General features: G+C 38.1%; 1 protein-coding gene across 3 annotated transcripts; it reads left to right on the forward strand.

Annotated features, from left to right (window-relative positions):
- Window positions 1-7,098: 7,098 nt before the first annotated feature.
- On the forward strand, window positions 7,099-20,261 carry LOC114559161 (uncharacterized). Of its 3 annotated transcripts, XM_028583654.1 has the most exons (7): window positions 15,687-15,754; window positions 15,850-16,121; window positions 16,936-17,234; window positions 17,600-17,815; window positions 18,374-18,465; window positions 18,548-18,588; window positions 20,028-20,261. In XM_028583654.1, exons 3-7 carry the CDS (start codon window positions 17,018-17,020, stop codon window positions 20,176-20,178), a joined length of 717 nt encoding a protein of 238 aa, XP_028439455.1. In that variant the 5' UTR covers window positions 15,687-15,754; window positions 15,850-16,121; window positions 16,936-17,017; the 3' UTR covers window positions 20,179-20,261. The 3 variants fall into 3 exon arrangements, with proteins under 3 accessions (XP_028439456.1, XP_028439457.1, XP_028439455.1); XM_028583655.1 differs by lacking the exons at window positions 15,687-15,754; window positions 15,850-16,121 and adding an exon at window positions 7,099-7,264; XM_028583656.1 differs by lacking the exons at window positions 15,687-15,754; window positions 15,850-16,121; window positions 16,936-17,234 and adding an exon at window positions 7,099-7,264.
- Window positions 20,262-20,676: the final 415 nt, after the last annotated feature.

Genomic DNA, 20,676 nt, shown 5'->3' on the forward strand with positions numbered 1-20,676 from the left:
ATTGTAGATTTTCACTGAAGGCATCAAAACTATGAATGAACACATTAGTTATGTACTTAACCAAAAAGTGTGAAATAACTGAAAACATGTCTTATATTTTAGATTCTTCAAAGTAGCCACCCTTTGCTTTTTTATTAATAAGGGAAAAAATTCCACTAATTAACCCTGACAAAGCACACCTGTGAAGTGAAAACCATGTCAGGTGACTACCTCATGAAGCTCATTGAGAGAACACCAAGGGTTTGCAGGGTTATCAAAAAAGCAAAGGGTGGCTACTTTGAAGGATCTAAAATATAAGACATGTTTTCAGTTATTTCACACTTTTTTGTTAAGTACATAACTCCATATGTGTTCATTCATAGTTTTGATGCCTTCAGTGAGAATCTACATAGTAAATAGTCATGAAAATAAAGAAACACATTGAATGAGAAGGTGTGTCCAAACTTTTGGCCTGTACTGTACATATATATTTACATACTGTGTATATATAGGGAAAGCTCAGAAAGACTTTTTTTTATAAAGAAACTAAAATAGGAATGAAACAGTTATGCATTGTACCGTTCGAGAGAAAAAGTGAACAGATAAAAGAGCAAAGATACCAATATGTCCAGGTAAGATGTTCGACGTTACATACACAGCTATAAAACATGTGAAAAACACTTCCTTTCCTGTTCTGAGAAGTGTGTTAAGAGTTGTGTTGCTGTGAATGAGTTTTGCAGGTGATGTGAACTGTTTAGCTCATGTGACTGTTGGTAGAGGGTCCACACCTTCCAGTTTCTCGACGTCCTTATCTCTGCTGACATCTCCTGGACAGACAATATCACAGCGGTCATCAAGAAGGCTCAACAGCAGCTACACTTCCTGAGGGTCTTCAGGAACCACAACCTGGACTCCAACCTGCTGCTGACCTTCTACCGCTCGTCCATCGAGAGCCTGCTGACGTACTGTATCACAGTATGGTACGGTAGCTGCACCGTGGCAGACAGGGAGAGGCTTCAGAGAGTAGTAAAGGCAGCACAGCAGATCATTGGCTGCCCTCTCCCCTCCTTGATGGACATTTACACCTCCCGCTGCCTCAGCAGAGCAGAAAAGGACAGAAAAGGACAGCACCCACCCTGGCTCTGATCTGTTTGCATCAGAACAAGAACAAGTTTTTTTTTTCCAAAAGCCATAACCACTTTGAACTCACACATTCACTGACTTCACTTCACAGTCTTACCCCCAACCCCCGCAATTTCTTATACCCACCTACTGTGCAATATTTAATACTATTGATAATATTGATAATACGGTGCAATTCCATTACTGTGCAATATCTGTATACTGTGCAATATCATTACTCTCATTGTCCAATATCCTTTACTCATTGAATATGATCACCACTATTGGGCAATATTCTAATACTGTGCAATAACCCACACTGCATATTACACCATATATATTTGTTGTATATGTATATAGCATCTCAGCACTGTGCACCTTACCCCCCTTTTTTGCACCACTTATTTTATTCCATGTTTTATTTATTTTATGTACATGTTGGCACTGGAAAAGAAGTTGCTTTTAATTTGATTGTACATGTGTATAGTGACAATAAAAGGCATTCTATTCTAATGCAGACTGTAGTTAGAGTTTTGCACACGTGGCTTCAGTTGCAACAAAAAAAAAACAACTGTAAATAAGATAAGTTTTACAATAACTGTTGACCTCAAACTTTTTTTTAATGGTTTTATTACAGGGCGTTTTATAAGGTTATTTCTGCAGTACCAACAATTACAGTAGGTAGGTCAAAACATCAGGTACAGCTGAGGCTGATGGGAATGTATTTTACCTGTTGAATGGATATACGGTAATATTGTGAGAAGTACAAATCAATGGGTTAATGCAGATGCATTTATTCAATAGACACAAACATTAAAAGCAAATGTACTTCATCAAAGTACAAGTGTAATAAAAACATGTACTTATACTCAAGAATATAATTTCAAGAGGTTTAGCGTAATTGTAATTCAAAGAGAAAATGAAATGAGTTTACTGGAAGAAAAATCACTGCCATGCCGGTAAAAATATGTGTCCTTAATAAAACATACATCTTTTCAAGCACAGTTGGTGCAAATACGAAGAAGAAGTGGCAACATACAGTGAGCAGTAATTGAGTATGAGTAAAGGATCTATATAAAAAAACACTACAATGTTGCCAAAAAAACGTTGTTTTACCATTATTTAAAAAATGTAATTATTTTGATTGCATAAATTCAAAGTATATTTTTACACTTTTAGTGTACATTTAGTGGCAGAAAGTTTTTTTTCATAGAGTTTTCCAATTTTATACGGCGCCCCTAAGGGGACATGACATGACTTTTTTTTCCTTGCACACGAGAAACTTAATGGCAAAAGTATTATGTGCTCACAAGAAACCAATCTAAGTCTAGCTAAATGATGCTAACAAAGTACTGCTAACATTATGGGGCTAAAGTTAATATTTCACATTCACAGCATGAAATCAGTTGACAGTTACCTTATCATCTATCAGGTCCATTTTGCTCGATGGTGTTTTAAGCACCCAACATCGACTTCAAGGCACCTAACCTTAAACCTAAACCTAACCCTAACCCTAACCATTGCCTAATCCTAGTGCCCTCCAGGAAACGCTGCCTGGAAGGCAACGTTGGGGGCTTAAAGCACCAAACACCATAGAGCTGCCTCTACACTAAGAACCTAGTCACTTAATCATCCATCATTTCACAACACCCCTTCCAATTCCCTCCTTTTTGGTTCAGATCAATAGGCCAGTGCCAGAAAATTACAACTCTTAATTACTAACTCTAACCCTACCCAGGCGCTGCCTGGAAGGCAACGTTGGGGGCTTAAAGCACCAAACACCATATACATTTTGTTGCATTTTCAGGAAGATGAATACCTCCTCCTCGCCAGCCATTCTGCTTACTCAGATTGGTTTCATGTGCGCACCAGAAAGTTTATCATGTGCACCAGAATTTTTTATCCCCATGTCCCTTTAGGGGCTCCGTAATTTTATGCCTCAGAGGGAAATATACTTTTTACACATCTACATTCATCTGACAGCTGGAGTTAGTTTACAGATTAAGAATGTATAACATATGATACAGTGCAGAAGAATAGACTACCAAAGTATATAAAGTAATTAAAAAGAGCTCCACCTCCACCAGCTGTAACATTACAGTTAAATGCTGTTGGTGTGTTAAAGCATCTGTAATAATATGATATACTCAGTGCCTGAATTAGAGCCAAAAGATGCCAGTATTCAGCAGTTCCATGATATGATAATCACGTGTCCTGGATATGTTTATATTGATATATTTATCTCATAGGGCGGACCCCAACAGTCGACTATTCGATGATTCGTTCTAAGGAGCCTGTATCGACTACCAATCTCACAGTTGAATTGTCACAGCGTCTAAAAATGTCCTTATGAAACAAAGGATCATTCCATTCGGCTATATGAGGGTGCTGAGTGTCTGATTTTACATAGAAGTGCGTGTTTTCAGTCAAGCCAGTGCTTTTGCTCAATATATTCTGATTTATAGCCTAGTTTGGTATAACTATCAGACTATTAATAATACTGTTAATAACAATAAGAAGTAAGGGTACTCATGGACAAAAATCACAAGTGCCGGTACGCAGTGCTACTGAGTACTGGCCCATTTCAGGCCCTGGGTATAATAACATAACTCACGGGACCATTAGGCCTACTTTTACTGTCCCGTTCTTCTTTTCCTAAACCCAACTATCCCGTTCTTCTTTTCCTAAACCCAACTGTCCCGTTCTTCTTTTCCTAAACTCAACTGTCCCGTTCTTCTTTACCTAAACCAAACTGTCCTGTTCTTCTTTTCCTAAACCCAACCGTCCCGTTCTTCTTTTCCTGAACCCAACTGTCCCATTCTGTCCCACGTGTCACGTAAACGTACCTGTTATAAGCCCACCCACAATCTTTTCCTAAACCTAAGTGCCAAGTAGGGTTGGGTATCATTTGGGTTTTTTCTGATTCCAGTGCTAAAACGATACTTTTAAATCGGTGCCGGTGCCTGAACCGGTGCCTGAAACGAAATATATATAATATATTTATAATGTGTATAATATAAAATATAAAAAAGGAGCACAAAACGACAGTTGACATGACATTAAAGAATGGCTTGTTTATTGCTAAGGCCATATGGTCACAATTAAATGATTGATTAATAATGTAATAGCAATAACTATAACAATGACTTATTTCACCAGTAAATTGCTGGTAAATGACAAAAACAAGCACCAGATGGGAAAAGGGTATTTTTAAAATAACTTAAAAATGCACCACAAGGCTGCCGAGTTTCAAGTAAACGCACCGTCAGTGTGTTGTTTTTCCGACAAAGGCAGCTGCAGTCACACTGTACACCGCTTAACGTAAACTGTCAGCATTTTAACCATTGTGTTTAATCCAGCTACTAGCTAACGGTAACATAGCGTCCCGTGCAGCGATGCTCCTGAAAAAAAAGAAGTTAGGCACCAAAATGAGGCATCGAAATTTTCCTTCTTATTCGGTCTCGTTACTACCGTTTACGTTGGAACCGGTGTCCTATTGGCACCTCGTTTCGGTACCCAACCCTAGTGCCAAGTGCCGTCAATAGTCCCGACCCAGCGTGTTTAGATAAAGCGCGTTTAGACATGAAGCTAACGGAGACTTTTAGCGTCAATAACAACACCAAAGGCATCTGACGTGGAAGTGAGGATGTATTGACTGAAGTGACAAGGAATGACAGCACATGTTGTGGCACGTAACTAAGTACATTTACTCAAGTACTGACTTTAGTTCAATTTTGAAGTACTTGTACTTTACTTGAGTATTTCTATTTTATTCTACTTTATATTTCAACTCCACTACATTTTGGAGGAAAATATTACTCTTGCAGATTCAGATAAATAATATAAACATAAATCAACTAAAAATAGGATATATTTAAGATACACAGCAGTATACAGTATAAAGTAATTAAAATGAGCTCCACCTTTAGCTGCAATATTAAAGTGATGAACACATTAATGCATCAATAATTATATTCTAGTGATAATATGATTCTGCAAAGGGCAATTTACTTTTGCTACTTTCTTGCTGATACTTTTGTATTTGTAAGTGAGAGTTTGAATGCAGGACTTTCACTTTTAACCGAATACTATTGTAAGTTTTACTTGAGTAGAAGCTCTGAATTTTTCCTCCACCCTGGTACAAATACATGATCAGTCAGACATCCAGGAGCCTGAAGAAAGTCACCTGTGTGTTCTTGTCATCTGACCGCCCTCTGGTGTTCAAACCTGTGGAGCACAAAGAACAAAAACAATGATCTGTGTCTGTATGTGAATGGATATTTACTGACAGGATAGAAAGAGTTGGAGGGTAACTCACTGGTCTTCCATTTGTAGAGCAACACGGCAACAGCACACAGCACAACCACAGAGGCACATACAACCAAAAGGCAGAAGGTAATCTAGGTGACAGACTTAGAACCAAAAGAGAGAGAGAGAGAGAGAGAGAGAGAGAGAGAGAGAGAGAGAGAGAGAGAGAAAATTTTCTTAATTGAAAAAACTGACACAAATCTTGAGCATAGACAGTAAAAGTGCCACACACAGCGACGCCATAGACTTCGACGGAGACGAGTCAATTAGAAGCACTTTTCTGGTGACTTTTACGTCTTCAAGCTCAGTTTGAGGCTGCGCAGTAACGCTCAGCCTCAAACTGAGCTTGAAGACGTAGATGTGACGTGAGCAACCTGTCTGAAAGTTGTAAGTCTTCTGGTAGCTGTGCCAAGAGAAATCTCAATCATTCCCAATCTTGTGGATAAAGTGGATCGTGGATAAATGTTACTTCATATGAATTCACTTGCCACATGCCGAAGTATTTCCAATCCTTCAAAACGTTGCTGAAATATTTTGTTCCGATGCTTTCATGGACTCGCTATGGACTGTATGCCTCCACGTCCCCCCGATTGCCTGCAAGCTTCTCCTGTACTATACGGTAATTTCTCTACTGTGTGACAGTAAGTCGCGTGGTGATGACACAATCGTTAGCCTATTTTTACAAAAACAGCTGGTACGGAGCCATAACGTGAGATACAAGGTAATGGAACCTTTTATACATTATCACTTTTCTTTAGAAATAAACAATGGCCAAATAGAGTCTTTAAACACTTCAGATGTAAAGATATTCACTTTCAAAGTGACGCCAAAATGAATGGGAGTCAAGGGAATGCTAGCGGAAGGTGATGGCTTGTTAACATCAGAATCTCCCCATAGGAGGTACACTTTCCAGATGCTCGCTAACCCCCTTGATCTTGAGACTATAACTGGAAGATAAATGGGCATTAACCAAGACTCAAGGGGAGCTCTTAAAGAGACAGGCACTAAAATAGAGCATTTCAGACAGAGGGTGAATAAAGGTATATTCAGACCGACAGAATGAGAAAAATAACGTGTTTTTTAAACCTTAAAGCATGTAAACATGTTTTAGTAGAAATCCAAACTCCGACTATGAACCTAAAAAGTAGCATGATATGGGACCTTTAATATATAAAATTAAATAATTTCTAAAGATTTGAATCATTATCTATTTTTAAATCATGTTAACACTTTTAATAGATTCAAATATCACATTTAACGTGTTAATATTCCAGTTGCGTTGAGGATAGAGCAGACAAACAAAGACATTGATTGGTAGGAGGACAGACAGAGTTTCAGCTCTGCAGGTTTGAACCGTTACCGCTGAGCACTGCAGCTGTTGTTTCACTCTGCTGCTGTTCAGGCTGCTTCATGGCCTCACAGAAAGTCTTTGGAGCTGTGGATCGCATACACATATTGATACTAGGGCTGTCAAAATTAACGCGTTAATTTTTGCGTTCATTTTTTAATATTTAACTCGTTAAATAAAATTAACGAAATTAACGCAGCTGTGTTTGTTTACTTCATGTGGCGGCTGAGAAACGTAATACGTCTCCATAACAGCAGGCGGCGCTACTCTGTATTTGTAGCATTCACTACGTCACGGGTGTTCAACAGCAATGTACCGCAGGTTAATAGGTGGGAGGGACTTACCTGATTGAAGTACCGTCCAGTCAAGAGTTGAAACATGGACCAGTAAGATCCCAAAAGAGAAAAAAGACGATGTGTTAGAATCCAGAAATGAATGAGCACGGGCTATAAACGGGATCGAGTACTAGTCCCGACATGTTGTCTCGTCAGGAGAGATGCGCCACCGGTAAGCTGCTGTTTCGCTACATTGAGCTGCGGTTTAAGTTTGTTTGTCTGTTGCGCTACTGCTGTGCTGCCGATGTGTACGTGCGCGATTTGTTTGCTTGATAACTGTTACGTTGGTCACGCTGATAAAACCTTATTTGCGGTCTGATGTTTAGCGCTGTCGACTCGATAGTATCCGTGACTATATTCCAGTAAATGTTTGAAATTGGTGCGTCTCACTGTCACACAAGCTACTTCCTGGTTGCGGTGCTGGAAGGGAAATGTAGTCAATCGCTTTACATTGGTAATGGATTGCTGTGCACAGCGTCGCTATCTAAAACTACACTCACTGTTTTCACTTTAGGCCAACATACACCTTTGTGGTTTTGGGTTACTGGTTTAATGTGTAACATTAATATTGATGTGCATTTCTGTGTTTAGATATATGTGCTTTGCTTAGTCATTCAGATTAAACACTATGTATATTATAATATTTATATTAAGTACTGCCTAGATCAGGGGTCGGCAACCTTTTTTGATATGAAGTGCCCTTTTCAAAATGTCTTGTTTATTAGTGTGCCATGTTAACATAATTTTTTTTTTATGAAATCACATCAAAATGTAATATCCAGGGAATCTGTAATAATCAGGACCTTGTAATTATTATTATTGTATATTATTATTATTATTATTATTATTATTATTATTATTATTATTATTATTATCATCATCATTATGGAAACATGGTTTTAGTATGCAGTCCTGATTGGTGGAAAATGGGCTGACAAAAATATCACTGTCAAAGAGCCTGAAGCGAAAAGTTGTGGAAAAGCCCAGCTTTAATGATGAATGGACTGATAAGCAGGTCCTGTATGTCTCATTTTCAATGAAACGATGCTGTGGCAAAATAATAACACAACCAGCATCATTATCAAGAATGAAGAACACGAACATAACGATTGCTTCATTCACGTGCATATTAAGTAGCCACGTGTATTTGTTTTGGTCTTATAATGCATCCATATTTACCGCTCCAGCGGAGAGGATGGTTTCTTCAGACAGCTTAAGTTTATAAGAATTTGTCCAAATTTCAAGATCCCTAAAAACTAAGATACAAAAACAGACTACAAACCAACAGCTTTTGCTTTAGCTTGTTTTGTAAAAATTCGCTATTTGCAGAGTAGAGCTGTGTTTGCGTAAAACAGCGCAATGGACAAGAGTGGACTGAGCAGATTGAACTATCGCTTTCTACATGTTGATGCCGGTCTACACAGGTGAGTGCACTGATAAGTTTTGGCTTTTAACTCACGAACGTTTAATTGTAGCCTCCTTACAGTAACAAGACGTTAGTTCATCTGCCCCAGCTGCAGTTGGTAATCCTCTTTGTATTGTTCCCAGTCAGAGATATGAGTCAATCAAACTACCGTAAATAACAGGCGCCGATTTATGTTTTCCTCCGTGGGTGCTCACACGCGCACACCCTTTAAAAAAAAAAAAAAAAAAAGTAGTCAAAAATGTTTGCATTTCAGAACTTTAGGAAATGGACAGCGACCGACACGAACACACACGCCGTAGAAGCTCTCTTTCAACTCAGGACAGCGCCACTTCTCACAGATAGGATTGGAGATGAGAAGTTTAATCAGCTTCGTGGGAAATTATAAATCAATGCCACCGACATGACCAATCACACTATGACAGACGCTCCACTTAGCACCACCTGCAATGTTTAATATTAAATTAATATAAAAATGAACTGGCAGTCTGGCACACGTGGGAGCTCAGTATTTTTCGGCACCTATGAGGTCGGCAACTGTGAACGTTGTAATTTGGCATGCGGATGATTTTTGAGCCATGATTTCAACACATCAATAATTCTCTTGCACATATATTGCCAGCGTGCCATTGGTTAAGGTGCCGCGTGCCCATGGTGGCACGCGTGCCTAAGGTTGCCGACCCCTGGCCTAGATTGTAATTTATATTCTCTATCTCTATCTATCTATCTATCTATCTATCTATCTATCTATCTATCTATCTATCTATATTATTCAGAATATGGTATATTAGGTATGTGGCTAATATTGGGGGTGGTGACAAAAATCTGCTCTCAAGTCAGACAGTTTCTAGCCGTTTCAGCAGTACTAAATAAGCCAAATTGTTGCTGCTGTTGTTCTGAAAGATTAACATTCTGAACTTAGCAGAACCTTTTCTTGTTTGTTTTTTCTTCATATTTGCAAAGTTAAGTGATTTAGCATTTAAATATCCATTACTACAAGCTTCAGTCTCAATTTTAAAAAAAGCGATTAATCGCGATTAATTACAGCAAATTGTGCGATTAATTAGTTAATTTTTTTTAATCGATTCACAGCCCTAATTGATACTGATCATTTATGCACAGTAGTTCATATTAGTTCATAAATGAGCATTTTCTTTCTTCATTTACACCAATGAAAATGTGCAGCGCTGAATATGTTTGTTAATCTAAACGTGTCCGGATATTTAAAGCATCAGCAGCTGTCAGAACTGTGAAAACTTTCCTGCAGATGCCAAAAAATGGAAATGAAACGAGACAATCACTGTACTACAGTTAAGGCTCGCTGAATCACTGGCTTCTGTTACAATCACTTCTTAAAACACATTTTTATAGACTGGCTTAAATGTGATGCTGTCTTTTTTATCATCTTTCTTTCCCTGTCACCTGTTAATTTCATGTATTACTTTGTAATTTTTACTGTCCTTTGAAGATGTCCCACCTTCTTTTTTCACTACTACAATAATGTATGTGATGTGTGATATCGTCACCTTCCTAAAATAATGGCTTAAGTTATTTTTTCAGGTTTTTCAGAAAACACAAAAATCTGACCCTAACCCAAATACTGAATATATATTTATTAATAATTTCACTCAAAAATGTTATAACAATAGATGACTATTGACATATTAATAACAATGTCTGTCAATTATGCAACATAAGAGGAATAAATTCCTTTGTGACTTAGGCAATTTTAAAGTGTGTGCATGCACAGAAACCTCATCACTTACCAATTGGGGACAAGCCCTGAATCATGGAAATAACTTCAGTGATAGAGTGGTAGAATTTTGTTCTTCTTGAAGCAGCTGCCATTTTGAAAAACTTGTAAAATTGCCTAAGTCACATTGTCTTTTGACTTAGGCAAAATAAAACCGCCTAAGTCACACTCTTACATGACATAGGCCATTATACTAAAGGTGTAGAATCACATGACCTATTCAACTGAGGATGTAGGCAATTTCACCAAAGGTGACCTGCACCATGAGGAGATGATTTAGGCAAGAAAATAATTTTTGTCAAAAAATGACTTAGGCCATTATTTTAGGAAGGTGACGATATGTGATTTGTATGTGCTGCCTTTCAACAAGTCCTCCAAACCATATGAGGATATCGAGAGTGTTTCATAAGTAGCGCCCGTAGTGGCGGCAGGAAATACAACTTCATATCTGAACCAGAGAACGTAACAGTGGCGATTTTAAACATGTTGTGAAACGGTTGCAGTTTGGTTAGGTTTTGACACCAACACTACTTGGTTAAGTTTAGAAATAGATGGTGGTTTGGGTTAAAAACATACGCTACTTTACTCGCGGTTACACATGTGCAGGGGTATCGGACTTGGGGTGGAAATGGGACTGAGTACCCAGGGCCCTCATGTGAGGAGGGCTCAAAAAGATGCTAGAATGAATAGTTGTGGTGAAAAGGTGCTTCAAAAATAAAGTTATTATTATTATATACTTTAAACAAGGCAGTTTTTATACATGCCACCTGGATACTGTGCAGTCAGTTTCATTTCCCAGTGAGCATTGATTTGCAACATTGTAAATTTTTCTCAACAATGCTGGAATTCACTGAATGAACCATACGTGTAATTTAATCAAAACTGGCATGTACAACCCACCCTAAAAACCTAAAATTATAATTTCCTTTACATAAATAGACATTTGGACTATAAAATGTTGCAGAAAAATGCAGGAAATTTTGTGTTGATATGCTCAAAATGTCAATTTTGCTCAGAAATGAGACTCAACCCCAATGTTAAACCATAAGTTGAGCCCTTGGAATGAACCCAACATGCAAAGCGTCTGCGTATAAACTCACCATCTGTAACTCTGATCTCAAACGGCCAGTATGAATCAGGCCAAAAAGTTCTTTCCAAACCACACCTGTACCGTCCCGAGTCAGACTTGGCCAGCTGCGTGATGCTCACATACAGAACTGTCTCAGATACCGGAAAGGATCCTCCTTCATACAAGATGCTGTATCGGCCACTGTGAGCTGCGTCTCCTTCTGTAGCAATGAGAATGTCTTTGTCTTTACATTCGTCCTTACAGAGGAACTTTCTTCTTCCAGAGATGCTGAAGGAGCAGGCGACTCTGATGCTGCTCCCCTCAGTGGGGGTAAGCGTGTTTCCGTCACACACAGCTGTTGAAAAGACGAGCAGTCAACACTGGTGATCACGACTTGCTAAACAGACTTTAGCTTTAATGAGAGCTAATCCATCACTTCACAGAGAAGCAGACATTACATTTAACTTTTCACATGCAGTACTTGTACTTGTACAGTATCTGCAGTGGCAGTACTGCCAAAGCAAGCCTAGTAGGTGATAGCTGGAAAAGAAAAAAAATGTATATATGTACTCTATGTGTGTAGTAGTGTATGCATTTGTGTATATGTGTGTGTAAGTATCTATATATACATGCATGTGTATGTATACATATATAAATAAGTGAATAATTAAATTGTTTCTATACAAGTACTGAAGTAGAAAAAGGGGTAGGACCAGAAAAGTTTTTTTTCTTTATGTTTGCTGAGTATTTAGTTTATTTTGCTTGAAATGGATGTAACCCACCCCAAATTGGCTGGTTGTTTAAAATTTTATCAGGGATGATATGATTATCTGATCAATATTTGTCACCATAATAGGACATTTTGTACATTGATCCAAGCTAATTTGAACTGAAGCTAAAATATTCCTTCAGACATAATACATGAAAAACACAAAGTATGAGTTTCCTATTTTCATTTAATCCGTCACAAATGGCTCAGGTTATGCCACTTTGTTTTAACGCAGTCATCTTAATTGTCAACACTTTTCAGCGGTGGCAAACACTTTGCGGTAATGCCCCCTAGATGGCAGCTGCGCAGCGCTGGTGTCGTTCTTTCCTTAACCTGTTGCAGAGGGAGAAACGAGAACATTAGCTCTGAAAGAAAAAGAAGGAAAGGGCATCCTGAAAAGTGATTTATTTTTTTTGATGGTGGTGTCTGAAAACGTTTCTGTTGACATAGGTAAGCTCATATACCGTGTTTATTCCTAACTGTTATCCTGTACAAGTTTAAAACTACGATGTTACCGTAGGCTACAGTTGAAATGAGAGAGACACTACTAGCGATAGTTCTGAAGGAAGAGTGGGTCTTGTTTTTAATATCAAAGTATTTTCTAAAACTGTTTATAATGTTTATGCATATTATTAGTTAAGATTTACAACTTATGTGGCCAATGTAAAATTATATCTGACGTGCTGAGTTTAGATTTTTAGCTCATGATGTGCCTGTGTATATTGCTGTAGTCTGATCTAAACATAATTAAGATGGCAGCTGCGCAGCGCTGGTGTCGTTCTTTTCCTTAACCTGTTGCAGAGGGAGAAACGTGAACATTAGCTCTGAAAGAAAAAGAAGGAAAGGGCATCCTGAAAAGTGATTTATTTTTTTTTGATGGTGGTGTCTGAAAACTTTTCTGTTGACATAGTGTGGGACTGTGTGGTGGATGGTGAGAGACAGCACGGGTGCGACAGAGGAGCCGTGTACTTCCATTCTGCTAGCCGTAGCAGGAGAGAGCGTGGTGGACAGCGGGCTGGACTCTGAACTTCAGGCCTGAGTTTGGATTTTCATTTCTACTATCTCACCAGTAAGGTCTTTTAGTGTTAAGTGTCAGTGTATTTGATATCTATCTGGTGTTTATCCCTCGAACCAGGACATTACTAAAAAAGTATTGAAGTAGTGATCCCAGACCTTGAGTATATTTTTTTTTTTGCAGGTAAATGTTGAAGGCTGATTAGAACCTGGTTACATGTACATGTTCTTATTTATCTTTTATCTTTTTATTTTTAACACGTTCAAAAGTAGTTGCAGAAGTGTCTTTTTTTTGTGCAACTTTATTTTTGTTTATTTAGATGATAAAGGATAGGTTCTGCCTTAAAACATTACTCACACTCTATGTACATTCTTTCCTCAGAAAGACTTATATGTAGACTTGCTGTTGGTCATTGCTTATACTGCATGTACACCTACTTGTATAGTTCTATGTTTTGTGCAGCTTGGTTGTCCATGTTTTAGCTGTAGGTCTATTTTTGTCTTCCTCTAAACTGTTCTGTGTTGTAACTTAGGTGCATTGAGAGGCTGAGAGCAACCTAAGATCGCAGTCAAATTCCTTGTATGTGTACATTGTGTACACATGTACATGGTTCTGTACATCTTATATTTAGAGGGAGGGAGACTATTTCAGGGATTTTTTGGTTCTGCTACTGAGAGGGACCTGTCTCCAAGAAATTTGGCCTGGCTGTACTGTATAGGAAGTCATAATCTAAATCATAGTCAATCAAATTATTCCTTTCACAGGCAATAACACTTTTCAACACTTCTTCACTGATACAACTTATATACATCGCAATACTACCCTAAGTGCAACTTGCACAAACATAGTTTATCCTTACAACTTTATAAATACTGTTTAAGTAGGTTGTAAATTTGTATTCGCCACTTTTTGAATAGTTGTTCTCGTATATTCTCTGTGTGCTGTGTGTCGGATATTTTGCTGCTGTATAGCACTGAAACGTCCCGATTACGGATCAACACAGTCTATCTAAACTAATCCAATGTAAGAAAAGTTCTGTCGTTTAGCACGGGGTGAGATCAAGCAGGGCTTTAAACACAAACATTGCACCCAGCAGACAGACAATCGGTGCTCACCTGATAAGAAGCAGAGGAGCACAACATGCTGGATGTTCATTCTGAATTTAATCCTGATGAAGAAAAATCACCAAAATGCAGGAGAAATGTTTTTATCACTTCACTCTACCAGTTAGTGTGTGATCATTCAGGAAGTTGCTCCGTGTGATTTCTCTCCTCCTCTCTGTGGTTTCACAGTTTATAGCTTTATACGCCCACAATATGATGGTGGTGATGATGATGATGGTGGGTGATGATGATGATGATGATGATGGTGGGTGATGATGATGATGGTGGGTGATGATGATGGTGATGAATGGTAGTTTGTTTTTGCAATGTTTTGTATTGTTTTTTATCTCATATTATTGTTTTATTGGGTTACACTTTACTTGAAGGTATCTACATAAGTACGTGTCATAAACATCATAAACAGTCATAAACGTTTATGACATAACGCTTCTTTTAAGTAAGTGTCATTCGGTTTTTGTGATAAGTTATGGTTAGGGTTCATGTGTCATGACTGTGTCATGACAGTGTCATGTCACTCTTATGTAGATACCTTCAAGTAAAGTGTTACCTTTTATTGTCTGGTTTTTATTCCCCTCACTGCAGTCCTGAAGTGTTTTATCGCTGGCTCAACCTTGTAAAGACTTTGCTTTATAAAGTGTAGTGTTATATTACAATCATAATAATTATGATTATGATATGGAAGTGTTATGTGAACTTGTTGAGTATGAGTTGTTTCCTGACGAAGTTGCTGTGAAGCCCCTTTGACAAGACGAGGAATTTTGACCTAAAAAAATCTTTTAAAATCCTGTGTAAAGCAAAGTTACAGTTTAGATTTAAAGCTGAGAAAACAGGCCAATCAGAGATGTATAGTTTGTATAAAGTTGTTTCTTTCTTGTATCTCAATTCTGCTCTTTTTAACACATGACTGCAGCCACAAAGTTCTCTGTTTGTTAAAATAATTTATATACATCTTGCAGGCAGTCACAAGCTCGATCAGTGCCATGATTTAAAACGAGATCAAAACGACATAAGGTGTCTCTTTCACAGTTAGTCGCTTCCTCATTGTGGTGTTACAACAGAAAGATGTGAAAGCTTTATTTATAGAGCAAAACTATGACACTGTTAACAGTGGAATAAAAAAAATGTACTTACATTTAAAAGAGCTGTCTTAAGTAGATCCTACTTTCCTATTTAGACAGTTAGAAGAGGTAGATTTGTCCCCCTTTGTCGGTAAAAATAACCGATAAGGGGACTCCAAACCAACGAGAATTGTCTACTTTGATACATTAGGGTTTAAAGAAAAACAACTGGAACGTAAAAGATAAAATCTATCTTTCTTTTTATCAATCTTTCTTTATATTTCTTATATCTTATTATATATCTTTAGTTATTTTTTTTACTTTCGTTTTTTTCTGAATTATTTGTTAAAAGCTCAACATTTCGTGGAGCATGGCGCCCAGAGGTCCGCCGTTATCATGTGCCCCCCCGCCCAATGTGGAAACAAAACCTACGCCCCTGGTGAACACATATGTAGGTATAAAAAATTATATAACACATATCTATGTGAGCACAACAATCCGATTCTGTTTCTGCTTCAGTCTTTCTTTACTTTGCCTTTTCAGCAGAGCGGGTGGTTGAAAGTTGACTGCAGTAACTCCGGTGGCGGTTAAAACAGGTTAAACTGGGAGATTTTTTCAATTGGTTTATTAAAAAATTACACAAATGAGTTATAAGGATGGTTTTGGCGTAGACCAAAAACATGACATTATGAGGAATCACTCTGTAGAGAAGTGAACAGTTCCTGGTTTACCAGTGAAGAAGAAAGAGAGGCAGCGTTAAACCATCAGATCCTCCAACATGAACGTCTGTCAGTCTCTGATCTGCTTCTTCTTCCTCAGTGAGTAAACTCAGCTTCTAGTTCTATCATTCTGTGTCTTTTTACTCTTACTTCTATAATAGTTCTTCAGTCGGTCAGTTCAACAGCAGAAGGGTAACAGTTTCTCACGAGTGGACTGTGTTTTGTCTCATCGTAACAGGATGTTCAGAGTTTCATAATGAGTTCCTTTACAATGTGGTTCATTAAAAGTACAAATTATCTCCTCAATACATTCAAATAAATGTTTTTGTAGCCTGACAACAATCTGCAAACAACTATTGTTCCTCTGTACTAGTTCCATAGATTTATAGTTCTTTTTTGATTAGCAACAAATGCAAAACCTCATTTCACAAGCAGAGAGGCAATGAGAACTCTAATTTCTCTTGGGAAGTGGTAAAACGAAAGAAAACACACACAAAAACATGTATATCTTATAGGCTTATGTTTAAGTTTTTTTGGTGGGTCCACTCTGAATGACTAAAGGGAAACAAAATGTCAGTTCAGTCAGATGATCAGGCTGATCCCGGTGGGCAGTCCGGTCTAACGTACCTCTTTCTGAACGTACCTCTTTGCACTAAACTGCAGAGTTGAGTCTTTTTTATTTTAATTTTTTTTTATTTGCCCAACATTTGCACAAATCTTTTTCAAATATTAACATTAATCATAGTTAATCCAACTGAAATAATATCGTGGAGTAAGACATCATAATCTGAATCTTTGTTGACAGAATCTAAATTTAATCCAATTTCTGTGTGAAATAAGCAGCTCTCACTGTGACTCTCTCAAAGTATTGAAAAGAAAGATAGTAACTATTGATTTTTCATCTTTTCAACAGCACTGCGGGATGGAAACATTGGTCTCATCAATGCAGAAATTCCCAAGTATACAGGAACTGAAGGAGGAGACATCACAGTTGGATGCTCGAATGTAAAGATGGAGACATTCTCATTGACACAGAAGAGGACACAGCTCAGAGAGGCAGATACAGCATTACTTATAAAAAGATTTCACCATTTGACACAATTCTGTATGTGAGCATCGGAAACCTGACTCAGTTTGACTCAGTACGGTACAGATGTGGTTTGGACAGATCTTTGCCACCATACCAGGAGATTGAGATCCAAGTTACAGATGGTGAGTTTCTACTGAGAGTCATGTTATTAACTGTTCACTGACAGCTGCTGATGTTTCAAATAACTCAACATGTTTAGTCTAACAGTTGTATTTAGAGCTGTATATTTTCATCATTGTGAACTCTGATAAATGCTCCTTTAACAGTTGATGTGTAAAATATGTGATAAACTCAGACGGTCCCACACTGCAGCTGATTGGAATCTTGTTGCACCAAACCCATTGATGACCTTCTGCATTTAGCTGTGGGATTAAAACACATGGATGTTAGCACAGAGTTCTCTGCAGGGAGCATCTGATCATCACCACTTCTTTGGAACTCTACAATCACTATCTGACTGTTTGATTGTGTTTTTAATGTTTCACAGCTCCAACCTCTCCTCTCAGACCTTCTTCACCATCAGTCCCATCAGCCTCCACACTGATGACATCAGAGTTTAAGCTCCACACCTTCATCAGCCTCCACACTGATGACATCACAGAGTTTAAGCTTCACACCTTCATCGGCCTCCACACTGATGACATCACAGACAACATCTTCTCCTGTCATCTCCTGTTATATATATATATTAACTTTATTTGGAGTGAGTGTTAAAGGGGCCGATGAAAAGGGGTTAACAGTAGCAAGTTTTAAATTAGAAATGAGTCAAGTTATTGGTTGCATTTGAAGCAGGAAGTATTACACCCAATCACAGTAATGATATTAACACTTAAATCAGACAATACACAGGCAATGTAGCAATATCCTTGCAGTTGGGGTCTTGACTGGTCTTGAAATAAAATCCAGAGTGTTGTTAAACGAGACCGATACAAAACCGAGTAAGAATGCGGTCCATTCCAAAACCAGACCGAGACAATTAAAAAGGGTCTCTGGTCCGTTCTTTGTCTTGAGTACTACAACACTGGAGTGGAGTTTATATTGTTAATGCATCAGTGTTGTTGCCATGGTGATGTTTACCAGACAGCGTCAGGCTATTTCATTTATGGGGGTTAATAATACTTGTTGCAGCCACCTTGGTGTCCATGCAGCTCTTTTGATTTACTGTTGGTCTCTCTCTCTCTCTCTCTCTCTCTCTCTCTCTCTCTCTCTCTCTCTCTCTCTCTCTCTCTCTCTCTCTCCTCTCCTGTCATCTCTCCTCCAGATCTCCCCCTGGTTTTGGGTGTGTGTGTCCCTGTGGTGGTGGTGGTGCTGGCTGTTGTTCTGCTGTTTTTCTACAAAAAGATCACTCTGATGGTGAGTTATCTTTCAACATTATCTGCACCATTTTAATAATTACTCATTCCAGATAGAGAGAAATACTTTGTCTGTTCCTCAGGTTCAAACCAGAGAGGAAACACAGACATCACCAGGACTGAGGTGACTTTCTCTAACTCATCGATCTTTGTAAACTCTCACTGTTAGCTTTTAATATGGCTGCTGATGCACTGTGAGAAGGAAAGGAAACACAGCAGTTCAATCTCACATGTTGCAAAACATGTTCTATAAAACTACAATCCAAGATGTTAAATTCAAGTATGTGCATGTGCACTACCAACAGTAATAAATAAAGTAAGTACATGTTGTCTGAGAGGCTCAGAGTGGAAAGGTGTGAATATTTAGCATCTTTAAACATTTTATTTGTGTAGTGATGCTCTCACTAAAGTCTGAAATAGATACATGTTTTTTAGCCTGGGGTCTCAAGTCTCAACAAGTTGTGAACACCCCTTGGACATTCATTATCAGCACTCAGTTTTATTTTAAATTTTTTGTTTTTAATCCAGCAGTTATAAATCAACATGATGATCCATTTGGAGATATGTTTCTGTCCACCTGAATGAAACAAACAGCAGACAGACACAGTTAGAGGCTGGTAAACATAGTGGAACATGGATCCTCTAGACTAGAGCAGTCTTTCTCAAATGGGGGTACGTGTAGCCCTTGGGGTCCTAAGTTTGTCTCCTTTTTTTGAAGGTTTTGTCCCTTGTTTTGACCTATTCTTGCCTTTATTCCTTACTTTTTTCTACTGTCTTTTTTTTTGAAGTTTTTATTATTATTTTCGAACATATTCTTGCCATACTTCATTCTTTCTACCGTCTTTTTCCAAGATTTTGTCATTTATTTAATTTTTGTGGCCTTTTTTCGTCAGCATTTCAATGTTTCCAGGTACAAGGCTGTTGTGTAGTAAATCTATCGCTGACATCGCTGTATTGTTCCTCTTTATATAGACTTTTTTTCTACCAAAAATGATTCAAGCTGGTTGGGGGATACATGGCTTAAAAAAACTGTTCAAAGGGGGTACATTGCATACACTGCTCTAAAGAACCAATATTTTTTTCATAACTTGTTCAAGATGAAAACCAAGCCAACATCAGAGTGAATATTAAATGTGCAGCTTATTCCACTGTGCTAAAAACATCCGATATGAGATAGTTTGATCTTCACTGAGAACAGCTGTGGTCAGCTGGGTGTCACAACAGCTGTAATGAATTCAAATAGTGACCTCTTTAACAGAGGAAAGAAGTATCAAAGTTTCAACAAAAACCTCTCAAACCACAGCAGCATAGTCCACTTCTCTCTTTACTCAGTATGTTCCAAACACTCATTACCTACTAACCATTAACCCTGACCCAAACACTCATTGTTCCACCAAAATACAGATAAATACACAGCTTCTGTTTCCCTCTCATGGACAAACCTTTTGCATTTTGGAAACTTCTGCTTTCACGTCCCAAAAATACATTTCCAGGCAGGCTGTCACAGTATTTCGGTGTGGTTAAGTTGCTGTTACTGTATTTTGACTGTATTTTTGTGTTCAGATTGACCTCTATAAGAGCTGCCCTCCACTCTCCACCCGTGCAGATTCCACCTACCAGAGTCTGGATCCAGCCTCCAGGGATCCAGACCACATCTACTCTACTCTCTCTTAGATACAACACCTATGATGATGTCAGCAAGAGTTTCTGCTGAATGCACAGCGAAGCCTGGCTGCTGCTCATGGCAATGAAGGATTTTATTACCACACTTGGTCTTTCTCAAGGCAAGAAACAAGACCTGAGAATAAGTGTAACTGAAAAAGTTAGTAATAAAATCACTGGAGCTTAGTTTCTTGTCTTCACTATCTGGATTTATTACTGTGCAGGTTGATGTTCCAACACAAGGGCATAATATGACTTGAAACATCAATAATTCTCAACGTTATTTTAAAAAAGCCTTCATACTCCAATCAACTAATGTAAAATTAAATAAATTAACATGATGAAATAATAGATCTATGAATAAATGATTTGAAAGTTGCTCAGTGGCTTCATCTGGTGGTGATATAGCAGGACTGAATTACATCCTGTCAAAGCGTAACGTAACGTAGTGCGTAACTATTTTATAATAACGAACGTCCGTTACATCCAAGCCATTACCATTACCAATTAATTGATACAAGGCTAATTAAAGTGTAACTCTCGCCAAAAT

Source organism: Perca flavescens, chromosome 7 (genome assembly GCF_004354835.1).
Source record: "Perca flavescens isolate YP-PL-M2 chromosome 7, PFLA_1.0, whole genome shotgun sequence".
Lineage (NCBI taxonomy): Eukaryota > Metazoa > Chordata > Actinopteri > Perciformes > Percidae > Perca > Perca flavescens.